Raw genomic sequence first — 27527 nt, forward strand, 5'->3', positions numbered from 1 at the left:
CTGCCTTCCTGTTCTTACCACCAGTGGATAACCTCATATTTATCCACATTAAACTGCATCTGCCATGCATCTGCCATGCATCTGCCCACTCACACAACCTGTCCAAGTCACCCTGCAACCTCATAGCATCTTCCTCACAATTCACACTACCACCCAGCTTTGTGTCATCACAATGTGTTTCAAATTCAAATGATGTTGAACGCTAGGCAAAGCTACCAAGAATCTCAAACAGGTGGATCAAGGTCCATATCAGAGGATTTTAAGGCTGGTTTGAAAGTTGAGGGCCTGTCCCACAGGCGAATCTTTAGGAGACTACAGGCGGCTAGGCTGTCGCCACATGGTCGCCGGGGTGTCGCCTGTATGGTCATGAGTAGACTCCAAAGAGTCGTAGCGTCTTTCTGGTCGCCACTGGATTTTCAGAATGTTGAACATTTTTCGGCGACAGTGGGTTTGACGCCAATGAGCGTAGCTTGACGTATCCTGACGTAGGTAATGTCGTAGGTTGGTGCCAGGTGATGTAGTTTGTTGCCGGTGCTGACTTCGGTGAATTCCAAGTGTGGATTTGATCTGATCACGCATCAGTGTAATGTGCCCATAAATGATGTTAGGTTTTGTATCTTTTTGCACGTGTATTCTGTTTAAAGTTTGAATTTTAAAGTTTGAAGTTTATTGAGATTTATTGAAGTTTATTACAATATTTTTGTATGCACTGTTGTATATTCTTATCAACCTTTTTAAAAATTTTGTTTGTTTCAATATCAATAAAGGAAATTCTTGACATTTTGATAGAAAATTGATGTATGAAGTTATTGTATTTCAGAGTAGTTTCTCATGGCATCACTTTCAAATAGTCATGATGCAGAATGATTGGAAACCCTACCATGCACCCCCTTTTATAGAGAAATTGGGTGAAACGTGAATTGTCTTCAGTTGTCAATAGACAATAGGTGCAGGAGTAGGCCATTTGGTCCTTTGAGCCAGCACCACCATTCAATGTGATCATGGCTGATCATTCTCAATCAGTACCCCTTTCCTGCCTTCTCCCTATACCCCCTGACTCCGCTATCCTTAAGAGCTCTATCTAGCTCTCTCTTGAATGCATTCAGAGAATTGGCCTCCACTGCCTTCTGAGGCAGTGAATTCCACAGATTTACAACTCTCTGACTGAAAAGGTTTTTCCTCATCTCCGTTCTAAATGGCCTACCCCTTATTCTTAAATTGTGGCCCCTGATTCTGGACTCCCCCGACATTGGGAACATGTTTCCTGCCTCTAACGTGTCCAACCCCTTAATAATCTTATATGTTTCGATAAGATCCCCTCTCATCTTTCTAACTTCCAGTGTATACAAGCCTAGCTGCTCCAGTCTTTCAACATATGACAGTCCCGCCATTCCGGGAATTAACCTAGTGAACCTACGCTGCACACCCTCAATAGCAAGAATATCCTTCCTCAAATTTGGAGTCCAAAATTGCACACAGTACTCCATGTGCGGTTTCACTATGGCCCTATACAACTGCAGAAGGACCTCTTTGCGCCTATACTCAACTCCTCTTGTTATGAAGGCCAACATTCCATTAGCTTTCTTCACTGGCTGCTGGACCTGCATGCTTCCTTTCAGTGACTGATGCTCTAGGACACCCAGATCTCGTTGTACGTCCCCTTTTCCTAACTTGATCTGCCTTCTTATTCTTACCACCAAAGTGGATAACCTCACACTTATCCACATTTAACTGCATCTGCCATGCATCCGCCCACTCACACAACCTGTCCAAGTCACCCTGCAACCTCATAGCATCTTCCTCACAGCTCACACTACCACCCAGCTTTGTATCATCTGCAAATTTGCTAATAGTACTTTTAATCCCTTCATCCAAGTCATCAAACTTAAGAGTCTTCAGTCTTCAGGGTCGTAGTTTGTCATAGCTTGTCGTGGGTGGACATAGGTTGACTTCGGTTGTCGTAGGTTGTCGCCTCTGTGGTGGTAGGTTATCGTAGGTGTCGTCATTGGTTGTCATAGGTACGGTCGTAGGTGGACGTCCTACTCGCGACGATTGGGTCGCCGGTTGTCGGTAGCTTGCCGTAGCTTGACGTCAACTAGGTGGTAGGTTGTTGTAGCTTGTTGTTGACGTTGTTGTCGGGGGGTCCAGTCGCCGTTTTTTCGGCGACCTGCTACGACTACGGCAGTCGCCGGCAGTCGCCGGCAGTCGCCTAAAAAATCGTCTCAGTGGGACAGGCCCTTTAGGCGGGGTGAGGCCAAGGAGAGATTTGAGAATAGAGATGAGAATCTTATGGATGAGGATCATATTTAATGAGAGTAAATGCGGGATAGCAAGCACAGGGTGATCAGTACAACAAGGGCTGCAAACCAGGCTACAGAGTACCACACAAATTGGCTAGAAGTGGTTCAAAACTTAAGAGTAGCAGTGGCAGGTATGGGCTAATCAGTCTCTCCATTCATTAAGATCACATCTGATCCAATCATGAACTCACCTCAACTTGACTCTCTTCTAGTTTTAATGTCTGTCAAGAATATACAGATCTCAGGGTAACAAAGGAATAGATGAGAATTTGAACAGCAGATGAGATGAGCTATGGGTGAGGTCAGGTTATGTTACAGAGGTAGGAATCGATGGTCTTAGCAATGTCTCAGATACTTGGTTAAAGATTTACCAGTGAGTGAGATGGTGGTCAAATATGACGCCAAGGTTGCCAATAAGGTCACAGCTTAAGGATAAGGGGGAAGTCTTTTAGGACCGAGATGAGAAAACATTTCTTCACACAGAGAGTGGTGAGTCTGTGGAATTCTCTGCCACAGAAGGTAGTTGAGGCCAGTTCATTGGCTATATTTAAGAGGGAGTTAGATGTGGCCCTTTTTGCTAAAGGGATCAGGGGGTATGGAGAGAAGGCAGGTACAGGCTACTGAGCTGGATGATCAGCCATGATCATATTGAATGGCGGTGCAGGCTCGAAGGGCCGAATGGCCTACTCCTGCACCTATTTTCTATGTTTCTATGTTTCTAATAGTCTGTTTCAGTCTCAATTGTTAGGGAGATCAGTGAAGTCAGTAACTAACATGTGACTGGTCTATTTACATTTCACTGTACAACTTACAGTCATGGGGCCATACTGCATAGAAACAAGCCCTTCAGCCTACTGAGCCCACGCTGACTGTCAAGCACCCATCTTCACCCTAATCCTACCCCAATCGTGGGGTGGCAATGAGTCTATGGGTGATTAGTACTACCAGGAGTCAGTAGGGTTTGGTGTTTAGTTTCTGACTGCTGAGTTTCTTCAGCACTTTGTGTCCTTTTTAGCAATTTTAATATAGCTTTTGACTAGTGAGTGGAAGCTCTTTTTCAGTATGCAAAAGCCTCAGTTCTCTCTTATTTTCTGTGATAACATTTTGCCTGAGCAATGTCAAGCCAGTATAGTTCGCCATCGGACATCAGTGCACAGCACCATGAGGCACCTTGCACACAAACATCGAAGTACTAGTAACAATTTCAATGCACTATCTTTGCTCCTGACATGAAAATGGTATATGCTGCCGTTATGTCCATAAATCCTCAAGTCAGCAGCATTACCACACCAGGTGCATCCTCCCACCAAAAGGCATCCTCTCGCCCCTTTGTATTCCAGCTTCCTCTGTCAGGGGTTATGGGGAGAAGGCAAGAGAATGGGGGCTCGGAGGAAAAGATAGATCAGCCATGATTGAATGGTGCAGATTTGATGGGCCGAATAGCTTAATTCTGCTCTTATCATTTATGACCTTCACATCTGTTGAATCCAGATCTAAAATACCACCTTCTAATTAATGGCTTTGTAGCGCACGGTGGCACAGTGGTAGAATTGCTGCCTTACAGCGCCGGAGACCTGGGTTCAATCCCGACTACGGGTGCTGCCTGTAGGGAGTTTGTATGTTCTCCCCGTGACCAGTATGGATTTTCTCCGAGATCTTCGGTTTCCTCCCACACTCCAAAGACGTAAAGGTTCGTAGGTTAATTGGCTTGGTAAATGTGAAAATTGTCCCTAGTGTGTGTAGGAGTGTTAATGTGTGGGGATCGCTGGTTGCCGCGGACCCGGTGGGCCGAAGGTACACTTCAAGTAGCCCTTGCTTTCCCTCTCTCTCCATCTCTTCCCCCTTCCCAGTTCTCCCACCAGTCTTACTGTCTCCGACTACATTTTATCTCTGTACCGCCCACTCTCCTGACATCAGTCTGAAGAAGGGTCTCAACCCGAAACGTCACGCATTCCTTCTCTCCAGAGATGCTGCCTGTCCTGCTGAATTACTCCAGCATTTTGTGTCTACCTTCGGTGGACCGAAGGGCCTGTTTCCACACTGCATCTCTAAACTAAGCTAAAATATATCGGATGCAGCAAAAAAATCTTATTTGATGTCTATTTTTATTAACAAACTATATCATCTAGTTGACTTGTGGCTGTGCTGTGTTGTCACCATAATCTTGTGCTTGCCTGCTTAACATTGTTCACTACAGGTGTCCCTTAATCCATGATAGATTTACATTCCAGGAAAACATTTTGTTCAGTAGAAATTCATCAAACAAAAGAATATTTTACATTCTACTACAACCAATGGAGGTCCATTTTCAACAACCAATTGTGCCATCAACAAATATGCCAGTAGGCTGTAGGTTCTGTCATTGGGAACTTGAGACAATGGCAATGGCCTCAAAAAGGCAGCCAATACCACCAAAGGCCACACCATCCTATGGTCTCAGTTCACTCCTACCATTAGGAAGAAGAAAAACTGTAGGAGTCAGAAAACTGACCACTGGTTGCTTCCCAACAACCACCGGACTCTTGAACACTGCACCTCATGTTGCAGGTGAGTTGGAGCAAAAATAGCTTTTCACTGTACCTCACTCAGTACATGTGACAATAAATTAAACTAACCAACAACACTAACCTCTGCTATGAACTAGTGGACTGTCTTAGGTTGCACTCCCGACGTAAGGTTTTTTGCACTAGTATTATGGTTATTAATTTGTTATCTTGTTTATTATATATTATCTATGGGTATTGTCCTTACAGGCATGTAATGCTGCTACAAGGATTTCATTGTCAGTACATATACCAATTACACATTGTACTGTACTCCATCTACTCTAGGCCTCCCCCAAACGCCGGCATAGACATTTGCAGCAGTTGTCCATCCAGTGGCCTGTTGATGATGCTGCTGCCTCGCATTTCAACCGCCACTTATTGCTAACATTAAAGATTGGTCGTTAACGCGCCAGCAAATACTTGTTATAAATCGAGTACATGTACCTTCAGCAGTTAATTATGTTTAAATTTATGTCACCCTTCCACTGCGTGTCGCTGCTGCTGGAGATGTCCCTCCGCGCCGCAGGGCGGCGCTGCGCTCGGTTCCGGAGATGCCCCGTCTCCGCCGCTGGGCGGCGCTGTTCCCGATGCCCAGTCCCTCCCGCCGCTGGGCGGCGCTGTTCCCGGTGCCCAGTGGTGTCCCTCTCCCTCCCGCCGCTGGGCGGCGCTGTTCCCGGTGCCAGAGATGCCCTGTCCCCGCCGCTCCCGGTGCCCAGTGGTGTCCCTCTCCCTCCCGCCGCAGGGCGGCGCTGTTCCCGGTGCCAAAGATGCCCCGTCTCCGCCACTCCCGGTGCCCAGTGGTGTCCCTCTCCCTCCCGCCGCAGGGCGGCGCTGCGGGCCTCCCTCCCTCCCTCCCAACATGGCGGAGTATTCCTGTGTGAAGCGCACGAAGCTGGTGCTGAAAGGCGTGAAAAGGTCTGGGTTTAATTGAGCTAAGGTTGAAAGCGCGCGGAGTCGGCGTGTGTGTGTGTCTGTGATCCGCGGGTCGGACTGATATTGAGAGGAAGATTGAGGGGCGTGTGTTTGCAGAGAGCGAGAGAGGCTGGTGTTTACCAGTGAACGCAAGAGTGGGCAGATACGGGGGCAGTGGGCAGATACAGGGGCAGTGGGCAGATGCAGGGGCAGTGGGCAGATACATGGGCAGTGGGCAGATACAGATGCCCACTGCCCCTGTATCTGTCCCCTGCCCCTGTATCTGACTCCTGCCTCTGTATCGGCCCACTGCCCCTGTATCTGTCCCCAGCCCCTGTATCTGCCCCTTGCCAGAGGGCTGATACAGGGTCAGTGGGCATATACGGGGGCAGTAGATAGATGCAGGGGCAGTGGACAGATGCAGGGGTGTCCGAGGGGTGGGGCTGAACGAGGAGATAGTAGTGTTCATAAGTGATAGAAGCAGAATTAGACCATTTGGCCCATCATGTCTACCCTGCCATTCAATCATGGCTGATCTATCTCTCCCCCTAACCCCGTTCTCCTGCCTTCTCCCCATAACCCTTGACACGCGTACTAATCAAGGTTCTATCCATCTCTGGTTTAAAAATGTTAATTGACTTGACCATTTTCAAGTACTGGCAAAGAATTCCACAGATACACCACTCTCTGACTAAAGAGGGTGTCTGAGGAGAGGGGAGTTGTGTCCGAAGAGCAGGGAGGAGGGTTGTGTCCGAGAGGATGGGGGGGGGTCCGAAGAGAGATGGGGGAGAGGAGTGTCCGTAGAGAGGAGAAGGGGGGTGAACGAGGTGAGAGGTTGAGCAAGGAGAGGGATGAAGAGGAACTCCAGAAGAGCGGAGATACGAGGGACTGCAGATGCAGGATTCATGAAGGAAAACAGTACTGGAGTAACAATCGATCAGGCTGCATCTGGAAGGAATGGTAGTTTCATGTCGAGATCCTTCAGACTTATCTCGAACCTGGAAGAGTATCCAATATTTCATTAGAGTAAGGGGTTGACTTTTAGCCCATGAGAAATGCAGAGGAGACACTGGGAGATGGACTCATATTTACACGGAGGCGAAGTGGGTTGCGAGTCCATTTATTAAACTTCTTTTTGTGTCTATATCACAGGCATTGAAATTTGCTTGTTCCTTCTTGAGTGGAACTACATCATTTTTTGTGCTGTATTTCAACTGTAGAATTGAACAGTTTTTCCTGCCAACAATAGTATTGGTTTATTATTGTCGGGTGTGCCAAGATACAGTAAAAAGCTTTCTTTGCATGCTATCAAATTGTTGCCATTCATGAGCATAGGTAGTTCAAAAACTGAAAAGAAATAATGCAGAATATGATGATGCAGCTTCAGAGAAAATTCAGATACCAAAGAAAAATGTAAGGGTTGCAACATGGGAGAATGGATATCTATAAGTTATGAGAGGTCCATTCAAGAGACTGGTGGTGACAGCAGGGAAGAATCTATTCTTGAATCTAGTGGTATGTGTTTTCAAATTTTTCTGCCCGAGGGGTGAAGGGAGAAGTGTAGATGGAGCCGAGACAGGTCCATAAGGTCATTAGGAGTAGAATTAGGTTATTCGGCCCATCAGTGCAGTTGGTTTGCATGGTGGACTGACTGGGCTGTGTACTCAACTCTGCCAGAAATAATTATAGACAATAGGTGCAGGAGTAGGCCATTCGACCTTTCGAGCCAGCACCGCAATTCAATGTGATCATGGCTGATCATTCTCAATCAGTACCCCGTTCCTGCCTTCTCCCCATACCCCCTGACTCCGCTATCCTTAAGAGCTCTATCAAGCTCTCTCTTGAATTGGACCAGCACTTCGGCTAGCAATGTTTTTTTCAATATTTACTTTAAATGAGCAAAAGAAAATCGCTTACCAAGGTAGATGGTAGCTCAGGATCGTACTCTCGCTGATGAGAGGGTCCATTCAGTTGCCTCATAACTGCTGGGAAGATACTGCCCTTGAATCTGGAGGTATGCATTTTCAAACTTTTGTCTTGCCTGATGGGAGAGGGGAGAATAGAGAGTGATCAGAGTGAGACTGGTCCTTAATTATGCTGGCAACTTTGCAGAGGCAGCGTGAAATGTAGATGGAGTCTATGGAAGAGAGGTTGGTTTCTGTGATGATCTGGGTGATGTCCACAACACTGCAATTTATTGCAAACTTGGATTAAGCTATTTCCAAACCAGGCTGTGATGCATCCCGATAAGATGCTTTCTACGGCGCATCTGCAAAAGTTGGTGAGGGTTGTTGGGGGTATGCCAATCTTCTTTAGCTATCTAAGGAAGTAGAGGCGTTGCTGTGTTTTCTTCGCCATAACTTCCCTGTGGCTGATCCAGGACAAATTGCTGGTGATATTTCCTCCTTGGGATTTGACGCTTTTGACCATCTCTACTTCGGCACCCACAATGTATACTGCGGTGTGTGTACTGCTTCCCTTCCTGAAGTCAATCACAATCTCTTTTGTCTGTCAACATTGAGGGAGAGGTTGTTATCTTGGCAACAAGTTATAATGTTCTCAATCTCGTTTCAGTTCTCTATCTCAATATTATTTGGTCATGTGATTGGAGTAGAATTAGGCCATCCGGACCTTCAAGTCTACTCCGACATTCAATCATGGCTGATCTATCCCTCCTAACCCCATTCTGCCTTCTCCCCATAACCTCTGACACCTGTACTAATCAAGAATCTATCTATCTCTGCCTTAAAAATATCCACTGACTTGTCCTCCACAGCCTTCTTTAGCGAAGAATTCCACAGATTCACCACCCTAAATACATTTCTCCTCATTTCCTTCCTAAAAGAACGTCCTTTAATTCTGAAGCTATGACCTCTAGTCCTGGACTCTCCCACTAGTGGAAACATCATCTCCACATCCACTCTATCCAAGCCTTTCACTATTCTGTATTGTTTCACTGAGGTCCCCCCCCCCCCCCCCCCCCCTCATTTTTCTAATCTCCAGCGAGTACAGGCCCAGTGCCGACAAACGCTCATCATAGGTTACCTACTCATTCCTGGGTTCATTCTTGTAAACTACCTCTGGATCCTCTCCAGAGCCAGCATATCCTTCCTCAGATATGGTGCACAAACTTCCTCACATTATTCCAAATGCGTCCTTATCAGTGCCTTATAGAGCCTCAGCATTGCATCCCTGTTTTTGTATACAAGCCCTCTTGAAATAAATGCTAGCATTGAGTTTCCTTTCTTTACTACCGATTTGACTTGCAGATTAAGTTTTGGGGAATCCTGCACCAGCACTCCCAACTCCCTTTGCACCGATTTCTGGATTCTGTCGCCATTTAGAAAATAATCTACGTCTTTATTCCTACTACCAAAATGCATGACTCCACAGTTTGCTACACTATATTCCATCTGCCACTACTCTGCCCACTCTCCCAACCTGTCCAAGTCCTGCACAGTCCCTACTTTCTCTACACTACCTGCTCTTCCATCTATTGTTGTATCATCCACAAACTTGGCCACAAGCCTTCAATCCCCTCACCCAAACCATTAATAGGCACCGTAAAGAGTAGCGGCCCCAGCACCGACCCCCGTGGAAATTCGCTAGTCACTGGCAGCCAACCAGAAAAAAAAAACCTTTATTACCACTCTTTGTCTTCTGCCATCCAGCCAACCTGCTATTCATGCTAGTATCTGCCTTTAAACACCGTGGGCTCTCATCTTCCTTAGTAGCCTCATGTGTGGCACCTTATCAAAGGCTTTCTGAAAATCTAAGTAAACAACATCTACTAACTCTCCTTTATCTGTCAAAAAGGCTTTTGGAACATTGGCCTTCATCAGCCAGAGTATTAAGTATTGAAGTTGGGAGGTCATGTTGTAGTTGTATAAGAAGTTGGTGAAGCCACAGTTAGAATATTGTGTTCAGTTCTGGGCACTATTACAGGAACGATGTTATCAAGTTGGAAAGGGTACAACGAAGATTTGCGAGGATGTTGCCAGGACTAGAGGGTCCGAGCTACAGGCAGAGGTTGAGGAGACTGGGACCTTTTCCTTGGAGCGCAGGAAGATGAGGGGTGATCTTATAGAGGTGTATAAGATCATGGGAGGAATAGATCGGGTAGATGCACAGAGTAGGTGAATCGAGGACATTGGTTTAAGGTGAAGGGGAAAAGATTTAATAGGAATCTGAGGGAAACTTTAATGGTCAGGCATCATAGCGCTAACTCCTGTTCATGGTTTACATATTAAAGTCTGTTATAACATTTCATTTTAAGTAAAAAGAAGAAAAACAAAGAAAAAAGAAAACGAACGGATGAGGAAGAACAAGTGGTTGATATTGTTGGTAAGTGAGTTTAGTAACAAAATATCTATTTGCTCTTTTGAGTTTGTCATGTAAATTTTACACCCTTACATTTTCAAACATGAGAAAATATCTTACTTTAATCTAAATGAGCTTGCCTGGAAGTTTGTTGGTAAAACATTCACTTCAAATACCACAAAAAAGAGGACACTAGAGGCGGGTACAATTACAATGTTTAAAAAACGTTTAGACAGGTACATGGATAGGAAGGATTTAAGGGAATATGGACCAAACATAGGCAAAGAGTATCGGCTCAGATAAGCAACTTGGTCGGCATGGACAAGTTGGACATTCTATGTAACTCTGGCTCTAAATGTCAAGCAGAATGGAGTTACATATTATCATTCTCCAAATTTCAATGTGATTTTTCACTGGATTACAACGATCCAAGTCAGCTCAACTTTCGCAAGACAATGGGCAATAAACGCTAGATTTTTACTATTTAACACTCTTTATCTCCCTCATAACTTTATATACTTGTATCAAGGCAACATATTACCTGTATTGGATTACCAGAGTGATCAGACTTGCAGCATTTAGTATCTAAAGATGATTGTTGGTATTTTTAAGTGGAGAAGGAGCACAATTTTCATGGAGTCTATGAATTACAGAAAATAAACTATTCCTGGTTGCACCCAAGTTATGCGGCCAATACTATTCAGTTTGCTTTGGGATTTAAACTGTATTTATACATGTAGATGCTTCCCCATGATCTTGTATCAAATGTGTCTAAGGTGAGAGAAGTAGAACCTTCACCTCTGAAGAAAAACAACTGAATTCAAACCCCACTTGGTTGCGCCCTAGTTCACATCTCAGTCTCTTACCGAACTGCCATAGGGGCGATGTGTGGTTAACCCACGTTTACAATTGTTTGTTTAGATAAATGTAAAAGATACAATGGTACTATTTTTAAAACAAAATAAGGAAGTTCTTTTCGATTAACATCACAATAAAAGATTTACTAGCATTTATCTCTTTGCTACTTGCGAGACTTTGTTTAACTTGGCCACTTCAATTAGAGTGGCTTCTCATCAAACTCATGCAATAGTTGTGATGTTCTTGAGGTTGTCATCCTTGGTGTTAAGTGATCAACACTTTCAATGTGTTGCTGATTTTATAAATAATGTATTTATACTTTTATTCCAGGAGGATGGTGGGCAGTTCGGAATTTTGGAGAAATTACAGGAAGTGTGGCAATAGAAATGGGAAATGGCACCTATATGCATGCTCTGGATAATGGTCTTTTTACTCTTGGAGCGCCACATAAAGGTTTGTTGACACAATATGAAAAGTTTTAATCTGTAAAGTAAGATTAAGAAGATCAGTACTCTGGATACTCTGCATACAAATTTGTAATGGGGTTTAAAAGGGTGCAATGTTTTCACCTGGCTGGGGTCATTGGAATCAAGGTTTACACGCTCAAAATCAGGGTCAGCCATTCAGGTCTAAGTTGGGTAAAAATGTCTTCACATAGAAGGTAGTGAATCTTTCGAATTCTGCCCCCACGATGTTTAGTAGCTGAGTGCATTAGTCAGAAATCAATAAGCTTTAGGATTTTAAGGAAATCTAGAGGTGTAGCGATGAATTAATCTATGTATAGGACCAAGGGATGTAGGTGAGGTCATATATATATATATATGATGAATTGATTATCTAGCCTAGGTAGGTATTAAAAAGATTAAGGTGTTGTATGTCTTGGGACAATTAAGGCAGATAAACACCCCAGGATCGATGAGATCTAAACCAGAATGCTAAGGGAAACAAGCAAGGAGAGAGCAAGGACAGGAGATTCTTTTTTTGCCACCAGCAAGATACCTATAGCTACTCCTGCTACTTTATTTGAGAAGTAAGGATAAAACAGGTAACTATAGGCTGGTCAGCCTTCAGCCAGTGGAAGGGAAATTAATGAAGATACCCAGGTACAGAATTTGTATTCATTTGGAAAGGCAGATACTGATAAGGAGCAAGGCTTTTTGAGAGGTAAATCGTGCTTCAATGGGTTTTTTGACGGTACAAAGCAAGCAATTCGGGTGCATTTCTGATTGGAAATCTATGACTAGTGATGTACTATAGGGATTGCTGCTGGAATCCTTGCTAACAACTTAATGCAAATGCAGTTATGATTACATTTGCTAATGACACAAAACTTGGTAGTGTTGTGGATAGGAAGGAAGGTTGTCTAGTACTAGAGTAGGATATAGATCAATTGGGTGGAGTATTGGCAGATGGAATTTAACCCCTATAACTGCAAGGTGATGCATTTGTAAAATCAATTAGGGGTAGTAGATACACAGTAAATGTATAGTAAAACCATAACGAATGTCGATGGACAAAGAGACATAGAAACATAGAAAATAGGTGCAGAAATAGGCCATTCGGCCCTTCAAACCAGCACCGCCATTCAATGTGATCATGGCTGTTCATCCACAATCAGTACCCCGTTCCTGCCTTCTCCCCATATCCCTTGATTCCGCTAGCCCTAGGACCTAGGATCCAAGTACATAGTTCACTGAAGATGGCAACAAAGGTTGATAGGGTAGTGAAAAAGGATATGACATGCTTGCTTTCATGAATCAGTTTGCTTTCATGAATCAGGACTTAGAATATAAGAATTGGGACATTGTGATACAACCGTACAAAACACTGGTTAGGACACACATGAAATATTGTGTGCAGTTCTGGTCACTACACTCAAGAAAGGTTATGATTGTGCTGGAGAGAGTGCAGAGGAGATTTCACAAAATGCTGCCTGGATTGGAAGACTTTAGTTATGGGGAACTATTAGATAGGCTGGGCTTAGTTCACCTGGAGCGAAGGATGCTTGACCTGAGTGAAGAATATACGATTGAGAGGCATGAATAGGGTAGATAATACAAATCCCTTCCCAATGATGGCGATATCAAAAACAAGAGGACATAGTTTAAAAATGAGAGGTAGCATGTCAAAGGAAATCTGAAGGGCAATAATTTTCTTACACCAACAGTAGTTGATATCTGGAATGTGCTGCCAGTGTAGGTGGTAGAATCTGATACAATTATTAAATTTAAGAGGCATTTAGCCAAATGAGCATTGAAGATTACAATCCTATTGTAGGCAAATGGGATTAGTCAAGATGGGGGGAAATGTTGACACGAACATGATGGGCTAAAAGTCCGGTTTCTGGGCTACACAACTTTGTCTCCATTAGCCCACCTACTGTCTGTGAAACCTCACCGACAGATTTTGGTTTCGATTGAGTTTTGATTCAGTTGAGATATTTGTTGAAAAGAATATCAGAATATTAACTTAAAGGATATATTGTGCTTTTACATTGTAACTATTCAACATATGTCAGCTTGCTTCAAAACAGCACTCCACGCAGAAGGTTGGGCATTCAAAATAAATGCTGGGAAGACTCAGCAAGTCCAGCAGTGCCCATAGAAAGAGATGCTTAATTATCATTACAGATCAGTGGCATTTCATTAGAGCTGAGAAAAGGTAGAGATGTCTGAAGTTGCAGAGAAAAGGGAGGGATGGAGATTAATTGGCGATAGACTGAGAGAGACTAAATACTGTAAGACCAAAATCCTGCGGCAGAACAAACACTCGATGGACATTTCCAGCAACGGGAAATTAAACAATAATTATACAGCAAAAAAAATCTGAGGATGCTGGAAATCTGAAAATGGTTGACATAGGCAGGTAGTATCTTTGAGAGTAAGAATTCAAACCACACGATGGGATTTGAGCCTATTAATTTCAATTTACCAGGGTATTGCACAGGGATTGCTTTCTTTCAAATAAGACTATTAAACATTGAATCCTATCTATTTCTTCTCATGTTTATAAACAATCCATTAGCACTAACCAGGAACAAACATTGTGCCCTGACCAACTTTCACTCTTCAACAAAGACCGTGGAGGATTAATTGATCATTTATCTGATCAGCGTTTTGTACACAGATTGACTGCAACATTTTCATGCATAACATTAGTCCTGCACAGTAAAAGCAATTGCCCTAAAGGACCCATGTCCTTTTGAGTCGTGAATGATGTGTACGTGCAACTTTGTTCATTGTTTTTGTAGAAAGAACACACTGTTGGAAGTAATGATATTGCTAAAACTTTCAGTATGACAGTTGCACACCATGTCTTTGTCAGATATAATCTGTGTTCATTCATTTTCATTCTGAGCAGATAATGAAACCCCGGATCCCCCAGAGCAGTTAACTGCTATCAAGTTATCTGAAACAAGGTGAGAAATGTAAGTTATTATAAAACGATCATTTTGAAGATTCCTATTTTCTGATTCCGGCCTCAACTGCCCCAATGTTCCTACCCCACTGCCAGCGATTCTCACGGATAATATGAGATGGATGATCAGTGTCAGAATGAATCTGATTAAGTTGCTTGGATACCAATATCACTTATGAAATTCATAAATCATGGTTATCGACACTACAGTCTGTCCAAATTTAATCAGATGGTAAATAGTTGTCTTCTTAATAAATTTGGAAGCATTCGATAAGGTGCCACACAAAAGGCTGGTGCATAAGATAAGAACCCGCGCTATGGGGGAAAATGTGTTAGGCTGAAGACTGATTATCACACAGAGGGCGCTGTCAGAATATGTGCAGTTCATTATCAGGCTGGCAGATGTAGCTAGTAAAGTGCCACAAGGATCTATTCTTGGCCCTCAGTTATTTACTGTTAACTTCAAGGAGGGGACAGGGTGTAAGGTATCCAGGTTTGCAGATTTACACAAATAGGTAGTAGAACATGCTGTGATGAAGATATTTGGACTCTGAACAAGAGATAGATAGGTTGAACAAGTAGGCAAAAATTCAGCAAATGGAGTGTGATTTAAGAAAGTGTGAGCTCATGTACTTCAAAACAAAATTATCTTAATTGAGAGGGATTGTAAATGAGTAGTGTAAAGAGGGAAGATGAATCTAGGTGTACTTGTAAATGAAATACAAAAAGTTAGCATGCAGGTGTAGAAAACAGGAAGGCAAATTATATATTGACCTTTATTGTCAGGGGGTTGATGTTTCAAACTGGAGAAGTACAATTGTACAGGATGTTGATGTGGCTGCATCTGGAGTGCTATGTATAGTTTTGGTCCCCCTTAAGAAAAAATATACTAGCATTTTTTTTCATTTATTCAAGAGACGTAGGCTTCACAGGGTGAACCAACATTTAATTGCCCCTAAGCTGCCTTCGTAACCCACTGCAGACCTTGAGGTGTGGATGTATCCATTCTGCTGGTCAGGAGAGAGTTCCAGAATTTTTACCCGGCAATACGTTTCTAAGTCAGTATGGTGTGTGGCATGGAGGGTAATTTCCAGATGGTGTTGTTCCCATGCTTTTGCCTTTCCAGCAGGTAGAGGTGTGTGTGTGGAAGGCGTTGTGGTGAGTTGCCGCAGTGCATCCAGTAGATGGTACAAACTGCTGCTACTGTTCATTAGTGGGAGAGGGTGGATGATTATGGATGAGGTGCAGTCTATCATGCAGTCTGTTACGTCCTATATGATGTTAAGTTTTAACATAGAACAGCACAGGAACAGACCTTTGGTCCATTCTAAGTTGAACACAATGCCAAATTAAAATATTCTCTTCTGCCTGCACGTGACCCTTATCCCTCCATTCCCTGCTTATCCTTGTGTCTATCTAAAAGCTTCTTATACACCTCAGGATCTGCTTCCCTGGCAGCAATAGACAATAGGTGCAGGAGTAGGCCATTCGGCCCTTCGAGCCAGCACCGCCATTCAATGTGATCATGGCTGATCATTCTCAATCAGTACCCCGTTCCTGCTTTCTCCCCATACCCCCTGACTCCGCTATCCTTAAGAGCTCTATCTAGCTCTCTCTTGAATGTATTCAGAGAATTGGCCTCCACTGCCCTCTGAGGCACGGTAGCGCAGCGGTAGAGTTGCTGCTTTACAGCGAATGCAGCGCCGGAGACTCAGGTTCGATCCTGACTACGGGTGCTGCACTGTAAGGAGTTTGTACGTTCTCCCCGTGACCTGCGTGGGTTTTCTCCGAGATCTTCGGTTTCCTCCCACACTCCAAAGACGTACAGGTATGTAGGTTAATTTTCTGGGTAAATGTAAAAAAATTAAAAAATTGTCCCTAGTGGGTGTAGGATAGTGTTAATGTATGGGGATCGCTGGGCAGCACGGACTTGGTGGGCCGAAAAGGCCTGTTTCCGGCTGTATATATATGATATGATATGATAATTCCACAGATTCACAACTCTCTGACTAAAAAAGTTTTTCTTCATCTCTGTTCTAAATGGCCTACCCCTTATTCTTAAACTGTGGCTCCTGGTTCTGGACTCCCCCAACATTGGGAACATGTTTCCTGCCTCTAACATGTCCAACCCCTTAATAATCTTATACGTTTCGATAAGATCCCCTCTCATCCTTCTAAATTCCAGTGTATACAAACCTAGTCGCTCCAGTCTTTCAACATATGACAGTCCCGCCATTCCGGGAATTAACCTAGTAAACCTACGCTGCACGCCCTCAATAGCAAGAATATCCTTCCTCCAATTTGGAGACCAAAACTGCACACAGTACTCCAGGTGCGGCCTCACTAGGGCCCTGTACAACTGCAGAAGGACCTCTTTGCTCCTATACTCAACTCCTCTTGTTATGAAGGCCAACATTCCATTGGCTTTCTTCACTGCCTGCTGTACCTGCATGCTTCCTTTCAGTGACTGATGCACTAAGACACCCAGATCACGTTGTACGTCCCCTTTTCCTAACTTGACACCATTCAAATAATAATCTGCCTTCCTATTCTTACCACCAAAGTGGATAACCTCACACTTATCCACATTAAACTGCATCTGCCATGCATCCGCCCACTCACACAACCTGTCCAAGTCACCCTGCGACCTCATAGCATCTTCCTCACAGTTCATACTGCCACCTAGCTTTGTATCATCGGCAAATCTGCTAATGGTACTTTTAATCCCTTCATCCAAGTCATTGATGTATATTGTAAATAGCTGCGGTCACAACACCGAGCCTTGCGGTACCCCACTAGTCACTGCCTGCCATTCTGAAAGGGACCCATTTATCCCCACTCTTTGCTTTCTGTCTGTCAACCAACTTTCTATCCATGTCAGTACCCTACCTCCAATACCATGTACTCTAATTTTGCCCACCAATTTCCTATGTGGGACCTTGTCGAAGGCTTTCTGAAAGATGAGGTACACCACATTCACCGGCTCTCCCCTGTTAATTTTCCTAGTTACATCCTAAAAAAATTCCAGTAGATTAGTCAAGCACGATTTCCCCTTCGAAAATCCATGCTGACTCGGAACGATCCTGTTACTGCGATCCAAATGCCACCTCCTTAAGCACCCTGGGATGCAGACCATCAGGCCCTGGGGATCATATCATATCATATCATATATCTACAGCCGGAAACAGGCCTTTTCGGCCCTCCAAGTCCGTGCCGCCCAGTGATCCCACTATCCTACACCCACTAGGGACAATTTTTACATTTACCCAGCCAATTAACCTACATACCTGTACGTCTTTGGAGTGTGGGAGGAAACCGAAGATCTCGGAGAAAACCCACGCAGGTCACGGGGAGAACGTACAAACTCCTTACAGTGCAGCACCCGTAGTCAGGATCGAACCTGAGTCTCCGGCGCTGCATTCGCTGTAAAGCAGCAACTCTACCGCTGCGCTATTAGTCTTGAGTCCCATTAGTCTACCCAAAACTTTTTCCTGCCTAATGTGGATTTCCTCCAGTTCCTCTGTCACCCTAGGATCTCTGGCCACTAGAACATCTGGGAGATTTTTTGTATCCTCCTCAGTGAAGACAGATCCAAAGTACCGGTTCGACTCTTCTGCCATTTCCTTGTTCCCCATAATAAATTCCCCTGCTTCTGTCTTCAAGGGACCCACATTTGCCTTGACTATTTTTTTCCTCTTCACATACCTAAAAAAGCTTTTACTATCCTCCTTTATATTATTGGCTAGTTTACCCTCGTACCTCATCTTTTCTCCCCGTATTGCCTTTTTAGTTATCTTCTGTTGCTCTTTAAAAGAGTCCCAATCCTCTGGCTTCCCACTCTTCTTTGCTATGTTATACTTCTTCCCTTTTATTTTTATGTTGTCCTTGACTTCCCTTGTCAGCCACGGGTGCCTCTTACTCCCCTTAGAATCTTTCCTCCTCTTTGGGATAAATTGATCCTGCAACTTCTGCATTATTCCCAGGAATACCTGCCATTGCTGTTCCACAGTCTTCCCTGCTAGGGCCTCCTTCCAGTCAATTTTGGCCAACTCCTGCCTCATGCCTCTGTAATCCCCTTTGCTATACTGTAATACTGACACCTCCGATTTTCCCTTCTCCCTCTCCATTTGTAGAGTAAAACTTATCATATTGTGGTCACTGCCTCCTAATGGCTCATTTACCTCGAGTCCCCTTATCAGGTCAGGTTCATTACATAACACTAAATCCAGAATTGCCTTCTCCCTGGTAGGCTCCAGTACAAGCTGTTCTAAGAATCCATCTCGGAGACACTCCACAAACTCTCTTTCCCGGGGTCCATTACCAACCTGATTTTCCCAGTCTACCTGCATGTTGAAATCTCCCATGACCACCGTAGCATTACATTTGTGACATGCCACCCACTCACGTGATGAAGCCACCCACCACGCTCTATGTGTAAAAAAAGGTTGCCACACACATCATGTTTAAACTTTGCCTCTCTCACCTTAATGCTGTACCCTCTCGTATTTGGCATTTCCAATCTGGGGAGAAAGGTTCTGGCAGTCTGCCCTATCTATGCTACTCATAATTTTAGTCTCGACCCGAAACGTCATACATTCCTTCTCTCCAGAGATGCTGCCTGTCCTGTTGAGACTCCAGCATTTTGTGTATACCTTTGATTTAAACCAGCATCTGCAGATCTTTCCTTCACCATCAAGTCTCCCCTCGGTCTCCACTGCTACAAAGAAAACAATCCAAGTTTATCCAACTTCCCCTCATAGCTAATAGCTTCTAATCTAGGCAGTATCCTAGTGTACTGCTCTGCATCCACTCCAAAAACCTCCATATTCTTCTGTAATGGGACAACCAGAATTGCACACTTGCCACACATGGTGGCCTAGAGTTCTTCAGTGGGGTCATGGTCATTGGGTAGGTGTGAAAATGTGTTCACAAGTTCAATTATGTGCTACATTGAACAGGTATAAAGATATTTGATATTGATATTATTGGTAATATCTACTATGGTGCCTAAAGATAATGCAAATGTGCAAAGCCATGATACTTAGCAAGCCATTTAGCAAGTGGGAAAAATACATCTCTAACTAGCCATTACAAGAATGAAAAATATTTTATGAAAAATAAACTTTTGAAATTACTTTAAATACAATTACTCTGTATATAAATTTTATACTTTCGTATACATCACTATTGCAGACTGGATTTTCATTACTTCTTGTTTCCTGCAGGATAGCACTGAAGTCTGGCTATGGCAAGTATATGGGAATAAATTCTGATGGAGTTGTTACTGGTCGATCAGATGCAATTGGATCAAGAGAACAGTGGGAGCCAGTGTTTCAAGATGTAATTGCCACCTCTAAACTTTATTTAATCATTATTGTCACAAACAAATATATCTTGCTTTCTTCCAGTATTCCTAACACAAAGTGGTAGTCAGCAAAGCCTCATCTGGAGCATGTTAATTTTAAAGAACCATGCTGTGCAAAGAATATTAGTGTCTCGAGGATACAGTGTAAATTTTCTGGAATGGTACTGGGGTAAGAGATTTGTCTATGTGGAGATATGGAGAAGTTGGTGTTAATTTCCTGAGTGCAAAAGAGAGGAAGAGATTTGATAATTTTTCAAAATCATGAATGATTTTTTTGTTCTTTCTACAATATCCTTCCATAAAAACCAAATCATCCCTCCTTGATAACTGTTTGAAGCTGAGCCAGACTGTTTGATACTCTTTGGAGCCTTCATTCACCCTGATTGAGCTAACCACTACACACTAGCACTCTCAATAAGACTGTTTATATCTCCATTATGTTGTCTAATGCCACTCTGGTCTCACCCCATCTGTTGCTGAAACACATTGTCTTGTTTTTAACTACAGGACCAGACTTTCTTCAATAAGGATCTGCTTGCTCTTTCATCTTCAACCCTACACTGACAAGCTCATTGAAAGTTGTGTTGTTAGTATTCTACACAGCAGTAAATCCTACTCAACTAATATCTTCTGTTTACCGACCTACACTCACCAATGTCTTGAATTTATAATTCTCATCCTTATTTTCATAGTTTCATATCCTCGTTATCCTACTCTTTGATCCTCTGGGCTATCTATGTAATTCTGGCACTTGTGCATCTCTTGTTTTAATTACTGTACAATCGAAAACCATGACTCCATTTCATATCATATCATATCATATATATACAGCCGGAAACAGGCCTTTTCGGCCCACCAAGTCCGTGCCGCCCAGCGATCCCCGCACACTAACACTATCCTACACCCACTAGGGACAATTTTCATTTACCCAGCCAATTAACCTACATACCTGTACGTCTTTGGAGTGTGGGAGGAAACCGAAGATCTCGGAGAAAACCCACACAGGTCACGGTGAGAACGTACAAACTCCTTACAGTGCAGCACCCGTAGTCAGGATCGAACCTGAGTCTCCGGCGCTGCATTCGCTGTAAAGCAGCAACTCTACCGCTGCGCTACCGTGCCGCCCTTTTGCCATGCATAACTTTTGCCATGCATAGTCTAAGATGAGGAAAAAGGGTCTCCTCATCTGCAATTATTTTATCTTTATATAAATGGCCAGGTAAGTTGGAAATAATGGGTGAAGGGGAAATGTTTTTTAGAGCTCTGCAAAATCTCTTGGAAAAAGTTCATACCTTGTAAATTTTGTGTCTGACTTAACTACTAGAAGTGGCAAAGTAGCCTGTTTACTATTTTTAAAGGAAGACACTGCAACAGTGTAGCCTTTATTAGTGTACCAAAATGTTGGTTTCTCTTGTGTAAAATTTGACCTCTTGTGTATTTTGCACCATGTACTAAAATGCATCTGCCTTCTTCACTATCTGATGTACAATTATGAGTGTTGTGTAGACTTCCCAATTTAAAACTACATTGGGTGCTGCATTAATCAGGTATAATTTGTTTTGAATTGGCGTATGTAACTACAGTCAGTTAATTTTCCTACCCAATTTTTGACGGACAAGAAGTGCTATTCAATAACCAGAAATGCCAATAATTATTGACGAAAGCCTTGCCATTAAGTCCAATAATAAAAATAATTAAAAATATAACCTCAGATGCATTTAAGGGAGATGATCAAAAAGCTGTTTAATGATTTTATGGTGCTAGTTAAAGGTGAGAGATATAGCCACAATGGTTTATAAATGGATTTCCACATCCAGAGCTTGGACAGCAATTTATGTGACCGCCAGTGATGGTGTACTCATGACAGAGTTTGCATGCCATGTTTTAGAGTAGATTAACTCGTGACTCATTGTGAAATGTCTAAAGTTGTTTACTGAAAGTGTCTCTAAGTTAAGAGCCTGTATTTTCACTAAATGAGAACCCATTAAGTATCCATCCCATGGTGTAAGCTTAACCTACAGTATTATGACCTACAACAAAAAAAATCGCATAACTCTGGAGAAAAATCAATGACCCTGATCTGAGTTAGGAGATACTAACGATTTATGAGATGAGTTTGTGAACTACCAGTTTCTTTCCTTGTGTTGTCTTAAGATGGTGACGTTGTGATATATTTGGGAGGAGATGGGAAGAATCCAGAAGAGATTCTAATATGTGTGTGATAAGAAACAATTGAATTTTATTTTCCAGGGAAAGCTTGCATTGATGGCTTCAAACAGTTGCTTCATTTCATGTAATGATGAAGGTGACGTTATTGCAAAGCAAAAAACAGCTGGAGAGGAGGAGATGATAAAGGTATTTGTGGGGTGGTGGTGAAGTAGTTAATTGTAAATTTAGCCAGGAAATAAATTGTTTCTTCCGTTTCTGTTTTTAAGTTGACATGGCTATGCTATCAAATGTCTAACATTAAAAGATCTGATTTATTATCATCTTACATTCTGCACGAGTATTCTAAATAGTGTTTTTTTAACATAATCTACTGTTACTGAAAAGACACCGTTGTGCCTTTGCAGATAATTTATGCATTCAGTCTAAACAATGATGGATGTAGGAACCTTAATATCAATCGATATAAATTGGAAGACAGGATGTGCTTGTTGGAAAAACACCTGGCCTTTTCACCTAATGAATCTGAACACAAGCAGTTTAAATGTATACTACTTTTAACCAAGCCCTGGGCAGATTACATATGGTGTACTTTGAACTCTTTGAGCATCAAACCTTATAAAGAATGTATTGATTTTGAAGAGATTGCAGTATTGATTCATGAGATTTATACTTGGACTCCAAGAGTTAAATCAGCATAACTATTTACATGGATTAAAATTATATTCCCTGGAATTTGAAGATTGATTGGGTTGTTGTCGTCAAGATATTAGGGGAAAATATTAGGATTTTGTAGAGAATGTTTTTTTGGTGGTTGGGGAATCAAATAAAATGCAGCCACATCTTTCAGGTGTGAATTTTAGAAATGTGCTTCACACAAGGTATAAAGGAAATTATGAGCATTCTGCTGCAAATGGTAATCGATGCTAGATGAGTGTTAATTGTAACTCTCAGATTGATAAATTTTGCTAACCAATTATATTGACATACAAGGAAAACACAATTATGTGGAGTTTTGTCACAGATCAGCATAGTCTTGTTGGACAGAATAGGTTCAAGACTAAATAGCCTATGTGTTTTCTCAGATCAATAAATTATTATAATAATAATAATAATAATAATTCATTTATTTTATATAGCGCCTTATCGCATGCTCAAAGCGCTTTACAAAAACAATTAACATAGAAACAAACAGACAAACTATCCTGACGGAAAAGCGGCGAATACACAACGCCAGCGTCCTCTCACGTCAGGGTCCGGCAGTAGACATTAAAAAGCACAATACACACAGATATAATTTTTTACACAAACAGCCATCACAGTGATTGCTCTAGGCATACCCTCACTGTGATGGAAGGCAAAGTCTTATCTCCTCCTCATTCTTCTCCCGTGGTGCCACGAGGTGATCGAGGCTCCCAACTTTTTGAAGCCCCCACCGGGCGATGGAAAGTCCCAGTTTGCATATCCCAATTATTCTCATGATCTGCCTTAAGATATTTTCCTTTCTTCCTTTTCCTGAACTAGATCCAGCAATGGTTTTTAATTGGAAATATACTGATCTCAGACCAACTTCATCATTTCTCATTAGTATATTATCCAAGTCTGTCTTGGGTTAGCTGAAATCACATTGTATCATTGTCTTTTTTCATGAAACATTGTGAACTCTCTGCAAATCTATTTCTCAGTTTTACCTCCGCTTCGGATTTATTTGCCATCTTATTTTATTCCATTTGATAGATTGTTTTATTTATACTGCAACATCATCACAACTTTCTTCTCTGTCCTGCAAATCTTGTAACTAGAATTGGTAAATTAGACACAACATATAATGAAAAGTTGCTCTTTCAGATAATATCTATGGAGAGATTTAACATTTTGGTTGATGACCTGTAATTAGAAGTGGAAAATCATGATAGTGGTTTGGTATCTTTATGATTTCCAGTCTCATTACTTAAGTTTCATTAAAATACAACAAAAAATAATTATAATTGCCCAATAACCCATCACATATCATTAAACATCAGTGCTTTTAAGTATGATATTTTGCCTGCAACTGGAAAATCTGGTTTAATATCATTTGCCACTTCATTGGTGTTCTTTCTCACCACTCTTTACATTTCCAGAAATAATTTGGGTCTAGGTTTATTATTGTTATGCGTACTGAGATACATTGAAAAGCTTTGTTTTGCATGCTATTCAATCAAATCAAATAATACTATACATAAATACAATCAAGCCAAACTCGAGTACAATATGTAAAGCAAAGGGAAAGTTACAGAGTGCAGAATATAGTTCGAACTACTAGAAATGTTGCTGGATTTACAGGTAGAAAAAGGATTTAAAAGAGCAGGCTAATTGTATCATATGATCGTACATCCTCCTGTGGGACCAGCACTCAAAGAGTCGCCAGGCACGGGCACCATCTATAATTTCATACTCTTATCGTAGAAAAACTTTATCTTGTTGTGCCTACCTCTTCTCGGTACATGCAGATTTGCCAAATCTAACTATGTACTCATATCAGTAACCTGAATTTTTATTTCAATAGATCCGTTCCTGCGCTGATATTGTAATAAAAGAAAAAGATGAGCTTTTGGATGAAGACAAGGGTAACGTAAAACACTGTGAGATTAACTATATGTAAGTTCTGCAAAACCTTTTAACCACAATTGAGCCAGTACCCAAGTAGATTTAAGTGTTTTATGCTTACTAAGAAATGAGAATGGAAAAGAGAAGCAGGTTATTTAAATAATGAAAATCTTCAAAGCTTGCGATTCTGAGAGGTCTGGATGCCCTAGTGCATAGTCAGGAAAGGTTAGTTTCCAGTGACAGAAAATAATTGTGGATACTCAAGAAGTTTTAAAGAGCAAGAGGGAACTTAATGGAAACTTAAAACATCCTAAGAAATCTTGAAAGTAGATGTTCAGAGGATGTATACTCTTGTGAGATTCTCTGGAACTGGAGATCATTGTTTAGAAATAGAGCCACCTATTTAGCCGCAGATGTCTCTTCAGAATGCTTCCTCAAAGATGGTGGTGGAGTGGGGGCCAGAGGTTTTGAAGCAATTAGATAGAGGCTTGATAAGGTGGACGATATGAAGTTGAGACTATTGGACGTTATCTTATTAAATAACAGTACAGTCAGCAGGGACCAAATGGGTTACTACTCTTTCATCGCATCTTTTCATTACCAGACCTAGGTTCATGTCTTGCCTAAAAAGATGTAGTGAGTAGATCGTAGATTAAATTTTGGTCCTCAATTCCCTGTTGAGTTTGGTTAGTTTTATTAGCTTCAGCTACTGAAGAAGCAATCTGAAATGGTGAAAAGAAATGGTACTGGTGACGCAATTTATCAGGAAAGCAGTAAAGGTGTATCATGGGAGAATGTCATATGATTGCAGTAGAAAGGATCACGTCATGAGTATAAGCCTGGAACACCAGGCAGTTCTGCCCTATGCCAAACACATGCTGAGCAAACCTGTAATAATTTTTTCTAGAATTTAAAACTTGGAAAAGAAATGGCATTCTTCATTCCTCAAATGTCTAAAATATTGCACATAAAATCAAAGGTTTATGAGGACTAGAGGGTCTGAGTTATAGGGAGAGGTTGAGTGGGCTGGGTCTCTATTCCTTGGAGCGCAGGAGGATGAGGGGTGCTCTTATAGAGGTGTAAAAAAACATGAGAGGAATAGATCGTGTAGATGCACAGAATCTCTTGCCCAGAGTAGGGGAATCGAGGACCAGAGGACGTAGATTCAAGGTGAAGGGGAAAAGATTTAATAGGAATCTGAGGGTAACTTTTACCACACAAAGGGTGGTGGGTGTATGGAACAAGCTGCCAGAGGAGGTAGTTGAGGCTGGGACTATCCCAACATTTAAGAAACAGACAAGTACATGGATAGGACGTTTAGAGGGATATGGACCAAGCGCAGGCAGGTGGGACTAGTGTAGCTGGGAGTTGTTGGCTAGATCATGAGTTAGATCATGGACTTTCTTCCTAAATCTCCTTCCAGAGTTGTAGTCCTTAGAAATGAATGTGGTACGGTCAATGCATTCTAAACAGACATGCAAGTAAGATAAATGTCAATATTCCATAAAGTTTAATTATATTTGTAATTGCCCACCAGCTCTTAGTGATTTCTGTTCACAAGTTCCTAAATATCTGGTAGTCAGTCCACAGTTCCAAGTTTCCTATCACTTACAGGGTATTCTGATTGCCCTTTCAGAGATTTAAATTAAATAAGCTCACAACTTTGTGCACTCATTAATGTTAATACCCTTTTAATCTTTTTAACAGCTGAGACCACCAAACAAAGTTGTCAATGATTTTCCATCAAAGGTGTGCACCATCCAATTTAATTCTAACCTGACCCGCTGAGTTACTCCAGCATTTTGTGTCTATCTCCAATTTAATTTTCTCCATCTGTAACATTTGATGATGATGTTTCTCGTCTCAAATTTCAAAACTGAAACTCGATCCAGAGTTAGGACTTGGAGCGGAGGAAAAGTAGAGTAGAACCCGTATTGAGTTTTTTGTTATATTGTGCTGACCACTTATTTTGTGTTCCCACTGTATCCCTTTATTGCAGAAAGAAATTTCAGAGCTTTCAAGATCAAAAATTGAGAGTGAATGCAGAAGACAGTAAAACACTGAAGAAAGCCAGACAAGACGGTGCTTTCCATGAGGCTTTGCTAGACAGGTAACTGTTTAAGTGTTTAACAAATCACAAAATGTTATCCATTTAGATTATTTGGCAGTCTTAAATCTTTAGCTTCATAATACATTTTCTGTGCTTTGCTCTGCAGGAGATCCAAGATGAAAGCAGACCGATATTGCAAATGAAGTCAGGATATATTTTAATGTCTTGTTTTTTTTAACTGGATATGTGACCATTATTTTTGTGTTCCAAGTTGTACAGTAATCAGTGATGGTGTCATGTAAACTTGATATTTTTAAATGCCTTGAAGGATATACAATGAAAGTAACCTTGAGTGGCTACTGTTACGGATATATCTTCTCATAAGAATAAATTGGAAAAAGAAATAGATTTCCAGTTCATTGTGATGATTTAGCATCTTAATCAAATTGTTACTTTAATAAAACTACAGAGTGCTGGAGGAACTCAACAGGTTAAGCAGCAACTGTGGGGGGGGGGGGGGGGGAAGGGAATTGGAAGAAGATATTTCAAGTCGGAACCTCCTTCTTCAGACTCCATGTTTCAATAAATCATCCAAGTAAGAGAACAATGAAAGGGAAGCTCACAAACAGAAATTGAGAAGCAAGGAGGTCATTGACCTGAAACATTAACTGTTTCCCTCTTTCCAGCATTTTATATTTTGATCTCAAAAACAGAATCCTTTTCAGAATTTTATAAGCAGTGCGTTTTGTGCTCAATGTTAATAAATCCTTCTTGGGATCCATTTTTGGCTCACTTTATTTATTCATTCACAATCAACAGTCAGTGATGTAAGCCTTGAATCAGGAACCCCAAAATATTTAGCTAGGTGAAAGATCATAATAATAATCATACTTTATTAGCCAAGTATGTTTTGCAACATATGAGGAATTTCATTTGCCATACAGTCATACCAATGAAAAGCAACAGAACACACAAAATATATTTTAACATGAACATCCACCACA

General features: G+C 41.8%; 1 protein-coding gene across 1 annotated transcript; it reads left to right on the forward strand.

The window, feature by feature from the left end:
- Nucleotides 1–5646: 5646 nt before the first annotated feature.
- On the forward strand, nt 5647–27292 carry frg1 (FSHD region gene 1). Its single transcript, XM_078410351.1, has 9 exons — nt 5647–5761; nt 10035–10102; nt 11267–11389; nt 14297–14354; nt 19579–19693; nt 21969–22073; nt 24433–24524; nt 26473–26583; nt 26690–27292. The coding sequence occupies exons 1-9, from the start codon at nt 5706–5708 to the stop codon at nt 26724–26726; spliced, it is 765 nt and encodes a 254-aa protein (XP_078266477.1). The 5' UTR covers nt 5647–5705; the 3' UTR covers nt 26727–27292.
- Nucleotides 27293–27527: the final 235 nt, after the last annotated feature.

Source organism: Rhinoraja longicauda, chromosome 1 (assembly GCF_053455715.1).
Source record: "Rhinoraja longicauda isolate Sanriku21f chromosome 1, sRhiLon1.1, whole genome shotgun sequence".
NCBI classification, from domain to species: Eukaryota; Metazoa; Chordata; class Chondrichthyes; order Rajiformes; family Arhynchobatidae; genus Rhinoraja; species Rhinoraja longicauda.

Excerpts from the sequence above, each read along its gene's own strand:
- frg1 (XM_078410351.1), top strand. The coding sequence starts at position 5,706 with ATGGCGGAGTATTCCTGTGTGAAGCGCACGAAGCTGGTGCTGAAAGGC. Across the intron at positions 5,762-10,034 it reads GTGCTGAAAGGCGTGAAAAG|TAAAAAGAAGAAAAACAAAG; the intron begins GTCTGGGTTTAA and ends TTTCATTTTAAG. Across the intron at positions 14,355-19,578 it reads ATCAAGTTATCTGAAACAAG|GATAGCACTGAAGTCTGGCT; the intron begins GTGAGAAATGTA and ends TGTTTCCTGCAG.